Source organism: Lutjanus erythropterus, chromosome 2 (genome assembly GCF_056507025.1).
Source record: "Lutjanus erythropterus isolate fLutEry1 chromosome 2, fLutEry1.hap2, whole genome shotgun sequence".
NCBI classification, from domain to species: Eukaryota; Metazoa; Chordata; class Actinopteri; order Lutjaniformes; family Lutjanidae; genus Lutjanus; species Lutjanus erythropterus.
This window is the reverse complement of record NC_139318.1, coordinates 28,146,648-28,162,498: the sequence shown is the minus strand read 5'-3', so window position 1 is coordinate 28,162,498 and position 15,851 is coordinate 28,146,648. Positions and strand designations below refer to the sequence as shown.

Below are 15,851 nucleotides of genomic sequence, written 5' to 3'. Positions count from 1 at the left end.
CCGTCTTCTGACTGCAGCTTAGCTATTAAACACAGACTATCTGAAAGCATTTTCCATTTGTGTGTGTGTGTGTGTGTGTGTGTGTGTGTGTGTGCATATATATTGTTTTGCTTTTGCTTTGTTGTATTTTAGAAAGTCTTTGAACACCTTGGCCAGGGATTCTGACATTTTTACCATGTGTATTTATTAATTTGCACTGTCTCCCTCTAGATAAACTGAACTACAGTAATATTTTTTCATGTTGTAAGTAGTTATGTTCTGATACCAGGATTGTCATGATTCTACAAATCCACAATTCAAGTTGACTTTCGATTTTAAGGTCGCAATTCAGTTTGATTGTTTTTTTTTTCACTGTTGAATCTTGATTTGTAAAGATCAACAGATCATTGGTTTTATGACCTCGCTATCATTTAAATGTTCAGAGTCTTCTTTAAAAAGATCAAGTGTGATATAAGAGCTGTTAAGTTACACTGTGTTGTCTTTGAAGTGTTGATTTTAGGGTCTGGCCAGTACTGGACTTTTGGGACCAATCTATGAAGGAGCTAAAAAAAAAATCTGATATTTTAATGTTGGTCCATATTCTTTATTTATATATATATATAATCCAAAGTGACATCAGTGCACTGAAACAAAACAAATAAAACAACTTGAATCAAGAAAAATATATATTGTATGTTGCCTGTTAAACAAACAGACAAAGAAACAATCTGCATTATATACAGGAAAAAAGTGTTGGACAACATAAAATGTGCTGGGCCAATATGTCGGTCACACTCCTTTGGACACACCAGATGCTATAAGTAGGCGGGGATGAAGAAAAAAAATACTGGAAGAATCACAGATTCTGCCTTTGATTTCAGTTATTGAAACTGAAACCTCACTTTAATCCATTTTCAATTTAATACTGAACCTCTATCCGATACTGATACTGATGGTGTCAGACTCTCATACAGCCTAAAATGTTAGTATATGAGTCTATGCATTGATGAGTCAATGTCACGTAATTTATTAAAACCCCAAAATGAGACCCTGCTGCTTCCCAGCAATGTCCCATAACGGCAAATGTTGTTATCCTGAACCAGGTCATACAACAATGACAGCAATCATAGCTCCTGCAGCTGTTAAAAAAAAGAAGAAGATTTTTTAACACACTGGTATCTGCCCATATGAAAAATTCACATACTGGAAAGAGTATTGGGAAGGGGAAATGGTACTGGAATGTCTCTAGTTGTAAGGACAGAAAAAGCATAATCTGGATCAAAAAGTAAAAGAAAAGGACAGCGTAAACACTGTATAAGTTACAAGCGTCTGAGGTCGAGAGCAAACAAGATGCATGTTGACGTGGTCGTAGTGTTATTCCATCACCACCACCTGTGTGTTATTCTGCTTGTTGTTGACTAGATGATGAATACTCCTCTCTGCAGCCATAAATCCACTTTACAGAGCACCACTGACCTGTGAGATATATCCGTGACCTTACGTTTTAACTCAAAACACACATGTTGACACGTTGAGCTGTGCATGCACAAACAGACCAGTGTTTTTTTTTTTTTTGTCTTTCTTTTTCACCCCTCTCTCATAAATCCTCTGACACAAACACACACATTCATGAACATTTGCAGAAATAGTTGTATTTCTCTGACAAAAAAATAAATAAAAAAATCGGGAGTGGCTTCTGCTTCCACACGCTGCAAGTGACACATGACCTCCTCCAAGGTCATCTCAGATTCCTCCATGGCACTCCTCAGAGATCACCCAGATTAGACTGATGTCCCGCTCAGACGACTACCGCCGGCGAAGCTGCCTGCATACATCCATTCTTATGTTCTCAGCTTACTGCTGCTGGCACGGACAAGGTTGTTCAGCAAGGAGAGTTGACCTTTGGGTTACTAACAGAGAAAACCGGGTGTTTTGTGCTTTGGTTTCATTATATTCAGGGCTTATTTTAGTTTTTTATTCAGAAATCAGGGAATGTATCTGTGTTTATTTTGAATGTTGAAAAAACAGGTGAAAAAATCAATAATGCAAAACTTTAAATCGGATTAGGAAAATCTGTTTTCACCGCCTGTAGTTTAATTTTTTTATATACTTTGAAGGACTATGGCACATAATCAGCAACTCATTTACATTTCCTCTCCTTTTTTTTTTTATAACCAGAAGCATATTCTTAGTTGTGCTCATTGCAAGAGGACCTTGTTTTTCTCAAAACTTGGATTTAAAGTGTCCTCTTGCAGCAGGAAACACAAAAATGTTTGGGTGCATGGGGAGGTTAAAATCTGTTTAAACTTTGTCTTCCCTTTTTGAAAAACTTGGCACTTTTCTGTGTAAACTTGTCAACCAGAAAACAAGCCTTCACTGTATTTGCCAGTTCAGCTTGATGAGTCTGATTGTGTGTGTTTATCCAACAGCCCCAGTCATCCTTAACGAGTTAAACTGGACCCAGGCGCTGGAGCGAGTCTTCATCGATAACCGCCGTGAGGACAGCTCACTGCGCTGGCAGGTGTTTGGCAGTGCCACAGGAGTGACTCGATACTACCCAGGTAGGCCGCAGGGTACTGAGTCAACAGTCTGCCTGATAACTCACGGCAAGATAAAGTCTAAATTGACCCCAGAGCTCCTCGGCTGCAGAACATTGGCAATCTCTTATCAGATGGCTGTACCTGGTAACTCGATAGACAGAATGAAATTATGATTACTTTGATCTAATCTGATCTGAAATATCCTACGGTGCACTGTACGGCCTATAACTTATTTTCTTGCTCTTTTCAGCCACTCCGTGGAGGGCGCCCAACAAGATTGACCTGTACGACGTCCGCAGAAGACCATGGTAAGTGTTGCCTTCATGACCCGTATTCATGAGGTGGTTTGTCTCAGCAGATATCAGTGTGGTTTTATTTCCATTATTAAAGCCCATACTGGCCATTTTTGAAAAGAAGTTCAGAAGTTTTCTCTTTGATTTGGGATTTACACCCTCAACTTAAGTTGAGTGTAATATAGTTGCATCAACAGATACAAAGTAAGGAAGTAAAGCTTTTCTATATATTCCTTTTTGAAACACACAGTTACAATGTGCTTCACACACAAAAAAATAGAAATGAATAAACAAAACTGCAATACAAAACCATCACAATAAGAGACAGACAGAACTAAAATGAACCAAAAGAAAGACAGGGATGGAGATTTATCAAAAGGCTTGTTATTGCGTTCAAATCCAAGCTGAAATAATCTATAGTTCTTCCTTACAGCCAGTGACTTTACTGGATGTAAAACGTTCAATGAATTTCTGTTTTGTCAGGGTTTAGATGAAGGAAGTTAAGAGACATTCAGTCTTTTGTGGTAGTCAATCAATCATTGAAGAGGAAGGTTCAGTTGATTCAGATTACTGGGTGTAGTAAAGAGTGTTCTCATAATGACTGAATCTTAAATGTTTTGGTATATATTACTTTGACAAAGAATATTCATATTAATTTGCTGCGTTGTCCTGGTCCAGATGAGTATTGGAAGTTGAGTTGAGTTGCGTTTTGGGCGCCAGGCGAGTCCAGCTGAGCGCTGACAGTAAAGAGGATTGTGTAGCTCAGAGTGGACAGCCTCTAACCAATATAAACAGCAGCAGCAGCAGCAGCAGCAGTAGGAGAGTAAAAGTGCAGAAAATTGCAGAAATTTAACTTGTCATTGCAACACCTGTGCTGTCAGCAGCAGCACTGTTGGGCTGTCTTAAAACTGTGATAAACTGTTGTGATCTGATCTGAGTCCGCACACATGCTGAAAACACATTTGATTTCTGATTTGTGTGTGTTATAATAGAGGTATGATGCTGTGTGCATGTGTTGTATAATCCTCTTCATAATTCTTTACTCAGTGTTGGAAAGTAAAGGAGTAACCTGCTTACATGCAGTTATTTTAAATTATTTCATGCACTCACTTCACTGTACTACACTAGAATACAGCTATTATAAAGTACTTCTTCTTCTTCTTCTTCTTCTTCTTCTTCTTCTTCTTCTTCTTCTAAGTACTTCTGAACAAGTGGCAACACTTTGTTTGAAGGAGCGTGCATAAGGCATGATATTGTTATAAAGTCTTTAAATGGATGAATGTTTATGACTGTCGTCATAAAGTTTCATTTGGGCAGTTATGTAATTCTTACTCCACCTTTGATATGGACTGAGATGTCTTTGTTGTGACAACTTGACATTAACCAGTACTTCATAAGCAGTCACAATCATGACATAGCAGGCCTAGTTGCTATTTAGCATTCTGTGTCAGCATTACACGTAATGACATCTTTATGACAAGTCTAAGCACAATTATAATGCTCTCATGACAGCCAGTGTCAAAAGCAACCACATATAGTAGTTTAATTTCATGTTAAAACATAAAGATAAATAAATTCTTTAAGTGTGATAATTACACCTGCTATGGCATGTTTATGACTGGGTATGAAGTCTTGGTTAATGTGAAGTTGTCATAACAAAGACATCTCAATCAATGTCGACTTCACGTTAAGGATAACATAATTGAGTGAATGACACTTAATGACAGCAGACATAAACATTGGTGTCATGTCATGGGTATGACGGTGTTGTATCAGGCTTATGCACACCCTTTCAAATGAAGTGCTGCTGAACAAGTTTTTAAAAGAACATAACTATTTAATTTTTTTTCTTAATTTAAAGGGCTTTGTGAATCTAACCTCAGGTACAAAGTAAAGGCTGTAAATCCAGCCGTACATTAGGATTCATGCGCAGTATTTTGTCTTTGGCTCCCGTCGACCTGCTGCGCTCCTTCCGGCCTGGAGCTAAATAAGGGATATTCTTTAATGGAATGAGATCAAAACATTTTCCTGACCCGTAGTTATCTCAGTAAGTGATAATGTTGATGCATTGTCTTTTGCAACAAGGACAAAACAAGATAGGGGCTAATGTTTTTGCTTAAAGTACCCACCTTTGCCTGTGGTTCTCTGTGCAACAGCTGATCCGCGCACAGAGTGCCAGGGCAGGGGAGTGTGACGGGCTGGACAGAACTAGGCTGCACTGGGCCAAACAGCCCCATCACCCACCCTCCTCGGCTTCCTGTCCACCCCTTCCTCGTTCACTCTACCTGCCACTGTCACATCGGCTTTGTGGCAGCCCTGCCTGTTGCCTGGTTACAGGTTGGAGTGAACTGGACATAATCATGACAGCAATGTTGATTAGACCTGACCCCGTTTTCCATCTCTGTCTCGGTCCAGCTCAGTCTGAGTGGCTGTTTGAGGTCAGGCCAGGCCTGTCAGATGAAGTCAACGAGCTCAGACCAAACAAACAAAGAAGACAAGAAGCCTTTACATTCTGATTAAGTTCATATGAAAAACAAGAGCCGAAAATACACAGTCTTGACATGTTTAAATTTAGCCAAGAGAATGAATGCATTCATCATTAGAAATTATTTAAATGTAGCTAGAGGCACTCATTTAATGTGGCGTTTAAAGGCACAGTCAAGGTTCAATTTATTCATCCATAAAAAGATGGAAATTACAGTACAGTATTTCCATCCTAATCAAGCGGCACTGGTTACTAAAACATACACCATCACAAGATAAAATAAAAACAACATAAAATAGAGATGCATAATTAATCAAAATATTATCAAAATCTTTTCTTTCTTTTTTTTTGATACAGGAAAAATGTGTGGCAAAACAGCATTATAATGAAGTACTGTAGGTCTGCAGAGATGTAAGCAATCATGATTTTTAAAAGATTTTTTCAGTGAAAATGAAAATTGTGATGCCAAAATGATCATTCCCAGGAACTGTGAATCATATTTCAATTGCAAAATTTGTCAAAATAATTGCAATATGATTTCTTTACCATAATGCGCAGACCTAACATAAAGCTATCTTCTGTAACGGCTCTTACACCTGTGATCAGAAACAATAGTAAAGCTGCTCTGTAAGAAGTTTCCTAATAAATAACTAATATAGCAGCATGTGATCTCCAGCTCAAATTAACAATGTCCCATTAGTCTTGACCATGTCTGGTTTAAACACCACCCTTGTCTTGTCTGAGCCCCGTCCATTCCGAGTACAGATACAAATAATTTTATTAATTTAGCACATACAGATGATAATGCTGCACTTGTCTCTGGTACTTACAGTATACATATGAGGAAAGTGCCTAATAGCTGTAACAGTGTTGTTAAAAAGGTTTGCTTGAGGCCATGCACTGTAAAATGCAAGCGTATTCAGTTTTAAAATAATAGTAGGTTCTTATTGGAATTAAACTTTTGTTTAGATTAGAGCACAGACTGCGCCTGTTAATGAAAAATTTGAAAGTGATCGCCAACACCCCTGTATATACAATCATCAGACTAACAAGGCGTTCCCTGACAATTTAATTAAGTTAACACCACAAGTCTCCCCTGTGCTCCACTGTCACTGTAGCCAACATTACAAACAAGAAAAATGCTGGGAAACACAAGGCGCTTTGTAGCGGGATAAGTTAAAACAAGAATCCTGTCTCTGATCTGTCAGCGCAGCAACTGAAGTACATCCGAGTTTAATTCTCCTACACATGTTTTGACTGGGGGACTCTTCCCGGAGACAGGAAGGAACAAGGAAAGAGAAAGATGAGGGGGTTGCTGAGCGGCAGCAGCATGTGTGACAAGGTTAGACAGAGAAAGAGGTGTATTTTTGCACAGAAGAACACCTTGTCACCCCCCCGGTCCTCCATGTTTGTCACTTCTGCCGAGCTTTTCCTCATGTCGGAGCCTTCGACATTCCAGTGGCCCGTTGCTTAGCAACTTGTGCCCAGCCGCGCTGAGTGGCGGGGCCATGGCAGGGAGTGTCATGATATGTCAGGTCAGACTCGTGTGATTATAGTCTAACATGCTGTCTCCTCGACTGACATTCACTGGAGAGGTCGGCCAATCACACACGTTAAGGAAATAGTCCACAGGGGTGACAGCGACAGATAGCAGCATCCGTCACGAGGACAGTAACACAAACAACAGCATGAGCATTTACACCAGACGTATGGATGCTGAGAAGAACACAACTCATGCATCCATGTGGTGTTAAAGTCAAATTGAAATCTAAATTCTCCTCGCTTGTTTTGTAAGGAAATGTAAACTATAATTATACTACAACTCGTAGGTATTTTTTTTAAGAGCATAAAACAGTTTTTGACATGTTTGTGGAGACGATGTCTAAGCTTTAAATCTTTGGATGGGTGTTTCCTATTGCAGCAGATGAGTAACATCTAAGAGGTGGCATTGCCAGGTGACGCACTGCCGACTGGCATGATGCATCACTGAAGCACATCGTATTGAACAGCCTATGAACATTGATATAAGATATATTTTTAGCATTTTTCAACAAGCCACATATTGTTGCTTATCAACCAAGATTCAAAATAAGACCAGTGGTTCACCAACAATGTGCCAAGAGGCAAAGTCATGGCGAGCTGTGTGATTTTCTGACAACAGTACATTATTATTGCATTACACAACGATACAAAAAGTTAATTAATTAATTTTTAATTTACTATAACTAAAGGGTAATAGTAAATGCTAAAGCTTTGTGTAACAGTAGCAAAAGTAGACCAGAGTTTTCATAGTTTCCTAAATGTCAGATATACAGCAAGTTTGCTAAGATTTGGCCACCATATTGGTCATACCAGACCAAATAAGAGCCAGACTGCTTTATTGCTCATTGATATAACTTTTAATTTTTAAGAGGAATAATATGTTAATCTTCTTACAAAGTTATGTGATCTTACTTTAAGTCATCTGTCCCTACAACATTCAACATTTTGGAGGACCCATCCATTGTGTTTTTTTTTTTTTTTTTTGTTTGTTTTTTTGGGGCATTTTATGCCTCTAATGACAGGACAGCTGAAGATGTGACAGGAAATGGGGAGAGAGAGTGGGGGAATGACATGCAGCAAAGCGGCCAGCGGCCATGGGTTCGACTCCCGCCCATGGCCGCTGCAGAGGACTTACAGCCTCCATACGTGGGGCGCACGCTCTACCAACTGAGCTATCCAAGCGCCCCCATCCATTGTGTTGTTAAAAGAGAAATACGTAATGTACAATATTTACTGCACTGAACCATAAAAGGGCCATGATATGTCATCAGAGATGAAGGAAACAGGCTAAGTTGAAATAGACAACAATATAACAGCCAGCATGTTCTCTTTTGAAATTTTCCATTCTGGGCAAGAACGTCTGTTTTTGTTTGCCTGTTCACACGTTTATTTCAGTTCAAATTAATGCATAATATTAACGGAATCTGACAGACGCTAAGGCAGGCAGTCACTGAACTCAAACTCCAGAGTGTGTATATTCAGAGCAGTGCGCTTTTGTTTTCAGGATAACAGGCTTCCTTGTACATTGCCAGACAACTGACAGTTGATCACCTTACAGTGTAGGACTTGTTGTTGCTCATCATTGCCAAAGTATAATGTTGCACTCCTCTTGGGCTCCTGTTTAGTGTCCCAGCAGTCTGCTTTAGCTTCAAGTCTAGGAAGAAGGCCACAGAGGGAAACAACTCTCTTCAACCATATTTCTCATTTCAGTTTATTTTCTACTCATAAAGTGGAAGCCAGCAGGTTATGGTATTTAGCCTCTACTCAGAAAGTGTAAGCTAGATTACCAACTCTATTTATTTTACTGATTTCCACTCAGCGTTACTTTTCATTCATGTCATTTCAATACCTAATGAGTCATCCACAACTCCCACACATGTAATGTTGTACTTGTCCAATGTTTTTCAGAGTGGGAGTGTGTAGCTTTCTCTCTTTCATGGGTCTAGATGTGGTGATGGAAAATGACCATACTGTCATAATTCACAGTAACAGATAGTCCTGTATTTTTTAGAATAAAAAAATTAAGAGATGTTAAGAACAGTTTGTAGTGCCCACCGACACAGATATTAGACCAATTAAGTTACAAGTACAGACGCTGTCAGTGATACCAAAAATCCATGTATATGGAGAATACTTGCAGGATGCAAGGATAAACATGCAGATTTCAGCGACATACAGGCAAAAATGACTTGCATGTACAGTAAATAATGTACAAACACACAGTCTCACACATCCTCCCACACACCTATCAGCATTCCTCCCCTCACAGATACATCTGATCACATGGGTTGATACAGAAATACCACTATAACACTTGAAATACACAGATGCAATCTCAGAAATATGCTCCAGTAAGGTTTGCAGCGACACTGTTTGCAGGCCGAGTCCCCCAGTCAAAGATGTGAGTGAAAGTAGCAGCCAGGACTCACGGCCAGTTTGTAGTGCAACAGACCTGTAGCTTCTCTGGGAAGGATGAGTGGTGGCGTGACTGACCAGGTGCACCTCTGAGGGGGAAAAAAAAAATCCGAGGGCCGCCTGCCTCTACAGATGGGCTCTCTCCCCGTCTGCTCCCCCACCAACAGCCCCAGGAAAATTAATGGTCCAGTCAACACACTTAATTGTCTCCAATTGCTCTGACATTAATTATTAACATTTGTCCATTATAATGTCTGTTCGTGTTATCAAGGGAAGCGAAGCAGAGGGTGAAGTGAGGGAGAGGAGAAAAGTGAAAGGCTGAAGAGAGAAATAACCAGAGACAGGCATGGAGTCCTGTTAGCCAAGCGTTGCAAAGATCCCATTACCTCCCAGGCTCACAACAGCATGTAGTCTATATCACATATTGATTTCTTCAAAAAGTCAATCTAACCTCTTTGTAAATATTATGACTGCTGGTCAATCCTCGAAGCCGAGCCTCCCCAAAATACCATTCCCAATATCTTGAGCCTTGCATCCTCCTCCTTTCTTTCTCACCACCCCACTTCAGGGAGGAGCAGAGTCAGAAGAAAGACCAGTGTGTTATTGGTGAGACTGAAGGTGACACAAGGCTTTAGCACTTTTAAAAAACTGACATTTCAGTTTTGAGCCAGGAGACACAGCAGGAGACTTTTTATGCCATCTCACAAAGCAACAGTAACACACTAATACTGCTCTACTAATAATTGATGCTGATGTATTCCAATATGCATGATTAATTCAATATTCTGCACTTTTTTTTTTAGAAAGGAAAGTGGTTGGAAAAATTGAGCATAAAATTTTTGTGTGTGTTCTTCTTAGGCATAACCGAAAATATGGAAATGTGAATCTTGGTGCCAACACTTCCAATAATCAACAGAAAGTGGAATAAATAAACGGCAGACAACATCTCTTTTCTCCTGCAGGCTCTCTGGGCGCCGTCCTCCTATATTTTTATCTTAATTCAATCTTTATTTGCCTGCCACATCCACAGGAGCACTAAGAGAGCAGCAGTCCATAAAATAATAAGCCCATCAGCACAACACAAATCCACGCACACATGGGAGCATGCACACGAACACACCTACGCGCACACACGCATACGCACACACACACACCCACTAGCAGGCTTTCTGTGTTATATACAGTTCTCCAGTTATTCATTGCTCACTCTGCATACATCCACTGTACATGATCCATGCATATCAGAGCTCACACTATGAAGAAAGGTCCCACATTACAGTGGACAAACATGCAATACAGATGGCACTGCATTTACACGCTGCTCATTATTTACATGCACTGTCCAGCAAACATGGTCCACAACAAAAAAAATATAAATAGTGTCACAGGAACACAGTTGCTGCTCTTGCACGTTAAAATGAGGCCGAGCCACTCCATGTCTCATGCTACATGTATCTATTGCATGTTTCTGAAATGTATGTAACAGATAATTTCTCCATTTTAAATGTAATGCACAACGCTTTGTGGAATGGGTCAGGGTGCATAAACACAATCTCCTGAGAGAGTTGGCCCCCCGGCACAGTTAATGTATTGATTTTACAGCGCTGCGCCATGATAAAACTATTTCATGAATTCCAATGAGACTCCTTTACCAGACTGCTGCAAAAAGGAGCAAAATACAATCACCACAACGCAGAATATGTCATTGTGTTCATTGCTTGTATAATGCATTTCTTTTTAGATTTATGGGTGGTGGTGGCGGGTTGTACGGGTGGGGTGGCTGCAAATGTTGCCGCTTTAATCCCCTCTCATTTAGAGCCATATACCTTGTTCCACCTTATTGTAAAGAGCACATGTCTGCTGCACACACAAATCTGGCTTTATCTTGATTGTACATATAGCAATGGTGTGAACATGTTTGTACTGTGACATACATGATGTATGTTATGGCTTTCTAGTTTACTCATGGGCATAGAAGTCACTACTGTTGCTGTGGCCAGACTTGCGGTTTGATTTATCCGGTCAATAATCTGTCATAAAATGGAAATCATAATCATCACATCGTCATAATTTTATTTACTTATTTATTTTTTTCATTGAAAATGAAACGCAAATGTGACTATTCCCACCAAACTCATGACTCATCTCACAACTGCAATATCTGTCCAAAAAATCGCAATATAATTTTATATACGTGTTGTTCGGTTCTACAATTATTTTCCTCAATTAAAGTATTAATTCTGTTTTTGTTAGTTAATTGGTCTCTAAGAAATCAAAATATTGCCAAAAAATGTTCACCACAAGCTCTGAGGACTCCAAGCGATGTCTACATATTGATTGTTTTGTCCAGCCAACAGTCCAAAACCAAAAAAGATGAAATTCATGTTTACTGTACATAAAATAGATAAAACAGTATAGCCTATCAAGCCGGAACGAGTAAATGATTGTCTTTTTTTATACTGTGGGCTAATGCCACAGTGCTTTATAGAAGTTTAGACTTGATAAGCTCTACAAGATATAAGGTCACTCTGTGAAAGGTAAATTTAAAAGTAAATGTAAATTTTACAGCACAACAAGAAACAAAAAGGTCAATGTTTTAAAAAAAAAAAAAGTTATTCCTATATTGCAGCAGACTTTATAATTTTCAGACGTGGTTACCTTTTTGTGCTCGTCAGAGCTTTCAGGTTTTGCTTGTATTATGGTTTATTATAAGGACTAAGGAACCTAATTTTTAGCAGACACAGGGTTCTTCACACATCCTGTAGTAAAAAGCAACTGAAACAGGTGCTTCTGCTCGATGACAGCTGATTTCTGTAGGACGAAGGGGACTGGATCACACTGATTAATTCACAGCCAACATTTGAACAACAAATGTAGCAAATAGACATATGCTTTTACAAAGCGTCCTCATCAAAGTCAAAATGGACAAAAGCATGAGAAAAACACAGTTGTCATCAGGTCAGTTCAACCAATTATCCACTGTCCAGTTATCCAACAATTGTGAACCTGATCTATATTGACTATATGTATTATATATATGTTGTCTTGTGCCTTTGTTCATTTTGACTCTGATGAAGACAGAGTAGTATCAAGACATAAATCTTTTTGCACCATTAAAGGCTTTGATTTAATTGATCTGACTTGATTTTTGTTATGCTCTTTAAAGCTGCAGCAATTAATCGATTATGAATGGATTCTGAGATTTATCGTGAAGTGATGAATTGGTTTTAGTAATTTCCTATGAAAAATTCTCTGATTTCAGTTTCTTAAGTGTAAATGTTTAGTAGTTTCATTAATCCTTTATGACAATAAACTGAATATCTTTGGGTTGTGGGCAAAGAAAATCAATATTTTCACAATTTTCAGACATTTTAGAGAACAAACAACTAACTGCTTAATCAAGAAAATAATCACCAGATTAATCAGTAATGAAAATAATTGTTAGTTGCAGGCATAATATTTGTCTGGGAATAGTTAGTTTACCATCAGGAAGTTGAAGTTGCATGTCCATCAAAGTATTCACTACTTATTTGGCATTTCATGTAGGAAATGCAAATGTGAGGTCTCAGCTGAGTACCTGTACATGATGGACAGGTATAAACAGGTTGACCTAAATGGCCAGAAGGAGAGCTTTCACACGAGTTTATCTTCTGTAATGAGCTGCTCACACAATAAAAGAGAACTGACACATTCTCATATTTAAATATAATGGGTGGTGTCTGAGAAGTGCTCTCACTGGTTATGATGGTTCAGCACCAGTGGTTAGAATCTGACCTCAGCTTTGAGTCCATAGGCCGATATGTTGCGTCTGCCGGCTGATGGCTGCTGGCCGTGTCGCGGTGGGACAGAATGGGCGACAGGGCTCAGTTCAGCACCAGCCAGGCCCATCTGCTTGTCACCTGGCCTTGGCACGCAGGAGACTGGGTAATGACAGGGAAAGAATGGCATCAGTGGGCAGAAGCTGAGAGGTAATTACTGACTGGAATCCATGCAGAAACAACACATCTGGATCCATGAGTCAAAACGCAGAGAATTATACACTGATACCGGCCTCAATTCATGATTTTTATCTGTCAGAACCGTAGCACTGCATATCAGCCCGGAGACTGAAAATCCTTGACTCCATGCTGCTCCCTCTGATCCTGATGTTCTCTGCTCAGAGGCACGGAGAAAATTCAATTGTACTTAAGGCAATGGAAAGGGAGAGAAAGAGAGCGGTGCTGATACACCAAGACAATCTTTGGGGAAAATCAGCCATGGCAGCACTATAGCTCCAGTGTTGAGTGACGCTATCCTGGCTCATGTGTTACTCTTCTCTACTTCATCACTGCTCACACATTCCTCCTAAACCCCATTACTGCTGATCAATGCTGCCTCTTTCACAGTTCGAGAAAAATGATCTGCTTGAAAGTGATATTTTCTCTGTGGATTTTAGAGCCAAAGCTAGCACAGCTCTCCATTGTGAGACTCCACATTGGGTGTGGAAGATGACCTATAATGACTGCTGGTAATAGAAGTCTGCATTGCCTTATAATTAACATTTAGCCCCCTTCAAAAATAACTCCCAGTCCCATTAAAGGACTATTCTCCTCTATGAAAAATAGACTGACCAGAGAAGTTAATGAAAATCTGCAGTTGGTCTGCTCGCTGCAGCCGTCACCAAATGACCCTCTTTCAGACTCCAGACAGACGTGTCTCTCTTCATTCTCTGCTGATACTCAAGATTTAAATGTTTGCACATTTTCTTGTTTTATTTATTTAAACTTTATTTAGGTGTCTCATTGAGTGCCGATAAAAATGCAGCACAAGCATGGACACCCCAGTGACTCCGTCTCCAGGTCTTTCAAAATGGATTTAAAAACATTCAATGAAATTAGATCAAGAGTTTTAAAAACTTTCTGTAATGTCTTCCAGTCTTAGGGTGCACAATTCCTCCACACACTTTCCCCATTCTCTGTATGAACATTTGGTATAGACAACATGTAAAAGTCCATCGATCAGTGACTGTGATCATTTCTTTTCAGATTTTACAGATTTTAGGGCTTAAACTAGCACAGCTCTCCTTTGTGGGACTCTACATTGGGTTTGGAAGATGACCTATAATGACTGCTGGCAATAGAAGTCTGCATTGCCTTATAATTAACATTTAGACCCTTCAAAAATAACTCCTAGTCCCATTAAAGGACTATTCCCCTCTATGAGAAATAGACTGACCAGAGAAGTTAATGAAAAGCTGCAGTTGGTCTGCAGGCATCAGCTGTCGCCAAATGACCCTCCTTCAAACTCCAGACAGAGGTGTTTCTCTCCATCCATGAGCCTGGGGTGGTGGAGACGTGGGCCACATTCTGACCGAGTTTCCGTCCTGCATCAATGATCGCTTTCACGAACCCCATCCACTTCGAAAATAAAGAATCTGCCGCCACCACCGTGTGGAGTCTCAGCTCTCTCTTCCTCTCCCTCTCACTCCCTCAAATTAAGATTTCAGTAATTAAATTGATAAAAGTCATGCATGCCAATATGCCTCATGGTTCCAGACCTGATTTCATACGCCACACAGTTGTGGAGAGCTGCGGAAGTTCTACCTTTGATGTGGCATTCTTTATTATTGAAAATAATTGGATTCTCCCTCCCCCCACCTCTCTCCTCTCTCTCTCACACACACACACACATTTTGCCCATGTTCACTCTGGGCATGCTCAGTTAATCGACCTCTTGTGAGGCGGTGCTGGTGCTGAGTTTCTGCTCCATCTGGGGGTTTCAGGCAGCTTTTCAGCAGAGCAGTGCCCGGGTTGCGTCTGGAAAAAAAAAAAGGATTTGAGCAGCCCAGGCAGCGTGCTGAGGGACGTCACTTCAGCGCAGGTCAGGGGTCACGCTGCAGGTTGGAGTGGCGCCTGCCAGTGAGTGGAAGCGGTGAGACTTGCGAAGCCTACCGGGGCTCTGTTGCTCTACCTCCATATCAGCTTGGCCGAGCATAAGAAAAGAGCCTCTGTGGCCCACAGGCAGCTGGCTTCTCTCCACACTCAGCGTAACGGCTGATAATCAGCAGAAAGAGACCCCTGATGATTACTCTGCCTCTGCCTAAGACGCTTGCTAACTGCTCGCCTGCTCACTCCTCAGAATGTCAAACTAGTACTCACATTTGAAACCCCCCCCACCACCCCCTCACCCCTTCCCGGTGTGCCATAGAAAAGCCTATAATGTCCATCAATCTCAGCTCTCTTTGTATCAGGGGTAAATGTGAATTTAATTGCCACTGGAACGGAATGAGTGCATTTTTGATTTCCCTCTATGTCATCCTCTATCAACCGTGGACAGATGTTATGTGTGTGTCTCTTCCAGGACACTAGTTGTCTGGCCTTTGCTAGTTCAATGCCATGTCTCTGCCTTGTGGGCCCACGCTGTGCTGTGGCTGACACACACACCCAGAACGACCCTATTTTAGGAGTATTTCTTTGCAGCAGAAGCATAATGGTCTTAAGCAGCGCGTGCCTCCCCCCAACAAAGGGACCGTCAGAGTAAATAATGTGTCTGACGCCCAACTGATGAGTCATCAAAGGAGCAGAACATCAGCTATCTTATTTTACTGACAGCACTTAG

The 15,851-nt window shown here is 40.4% G+C and overlaps 1 protein-coding gene across 1 annotated transcript in view; it reads left to right on the top strand.

Moving 5' to 3' along the window:
* Positions 1-15,851, top strand: part of cacna2d2a (calcium channel, voltage-dependent, alpha 2/delta subunit 2a) — a 212,519-nt gene that overhangs the window by 154,287 nt on the left and 42,381 nt on the right. The window contains exons 7-8 of the mRNA XM_084736056.1: positions 2,409-2,540; positions 2,770-2,827. Coding sequence (XP_084592182.1) covers positions 2,409-2,540; positions 2,770-2,827 — 190 coding nt within the window. The remainder of the gene's footprint in view (positions 1-2,408; positions 2,541-2,769; positions 2,828-15,851) is intronic.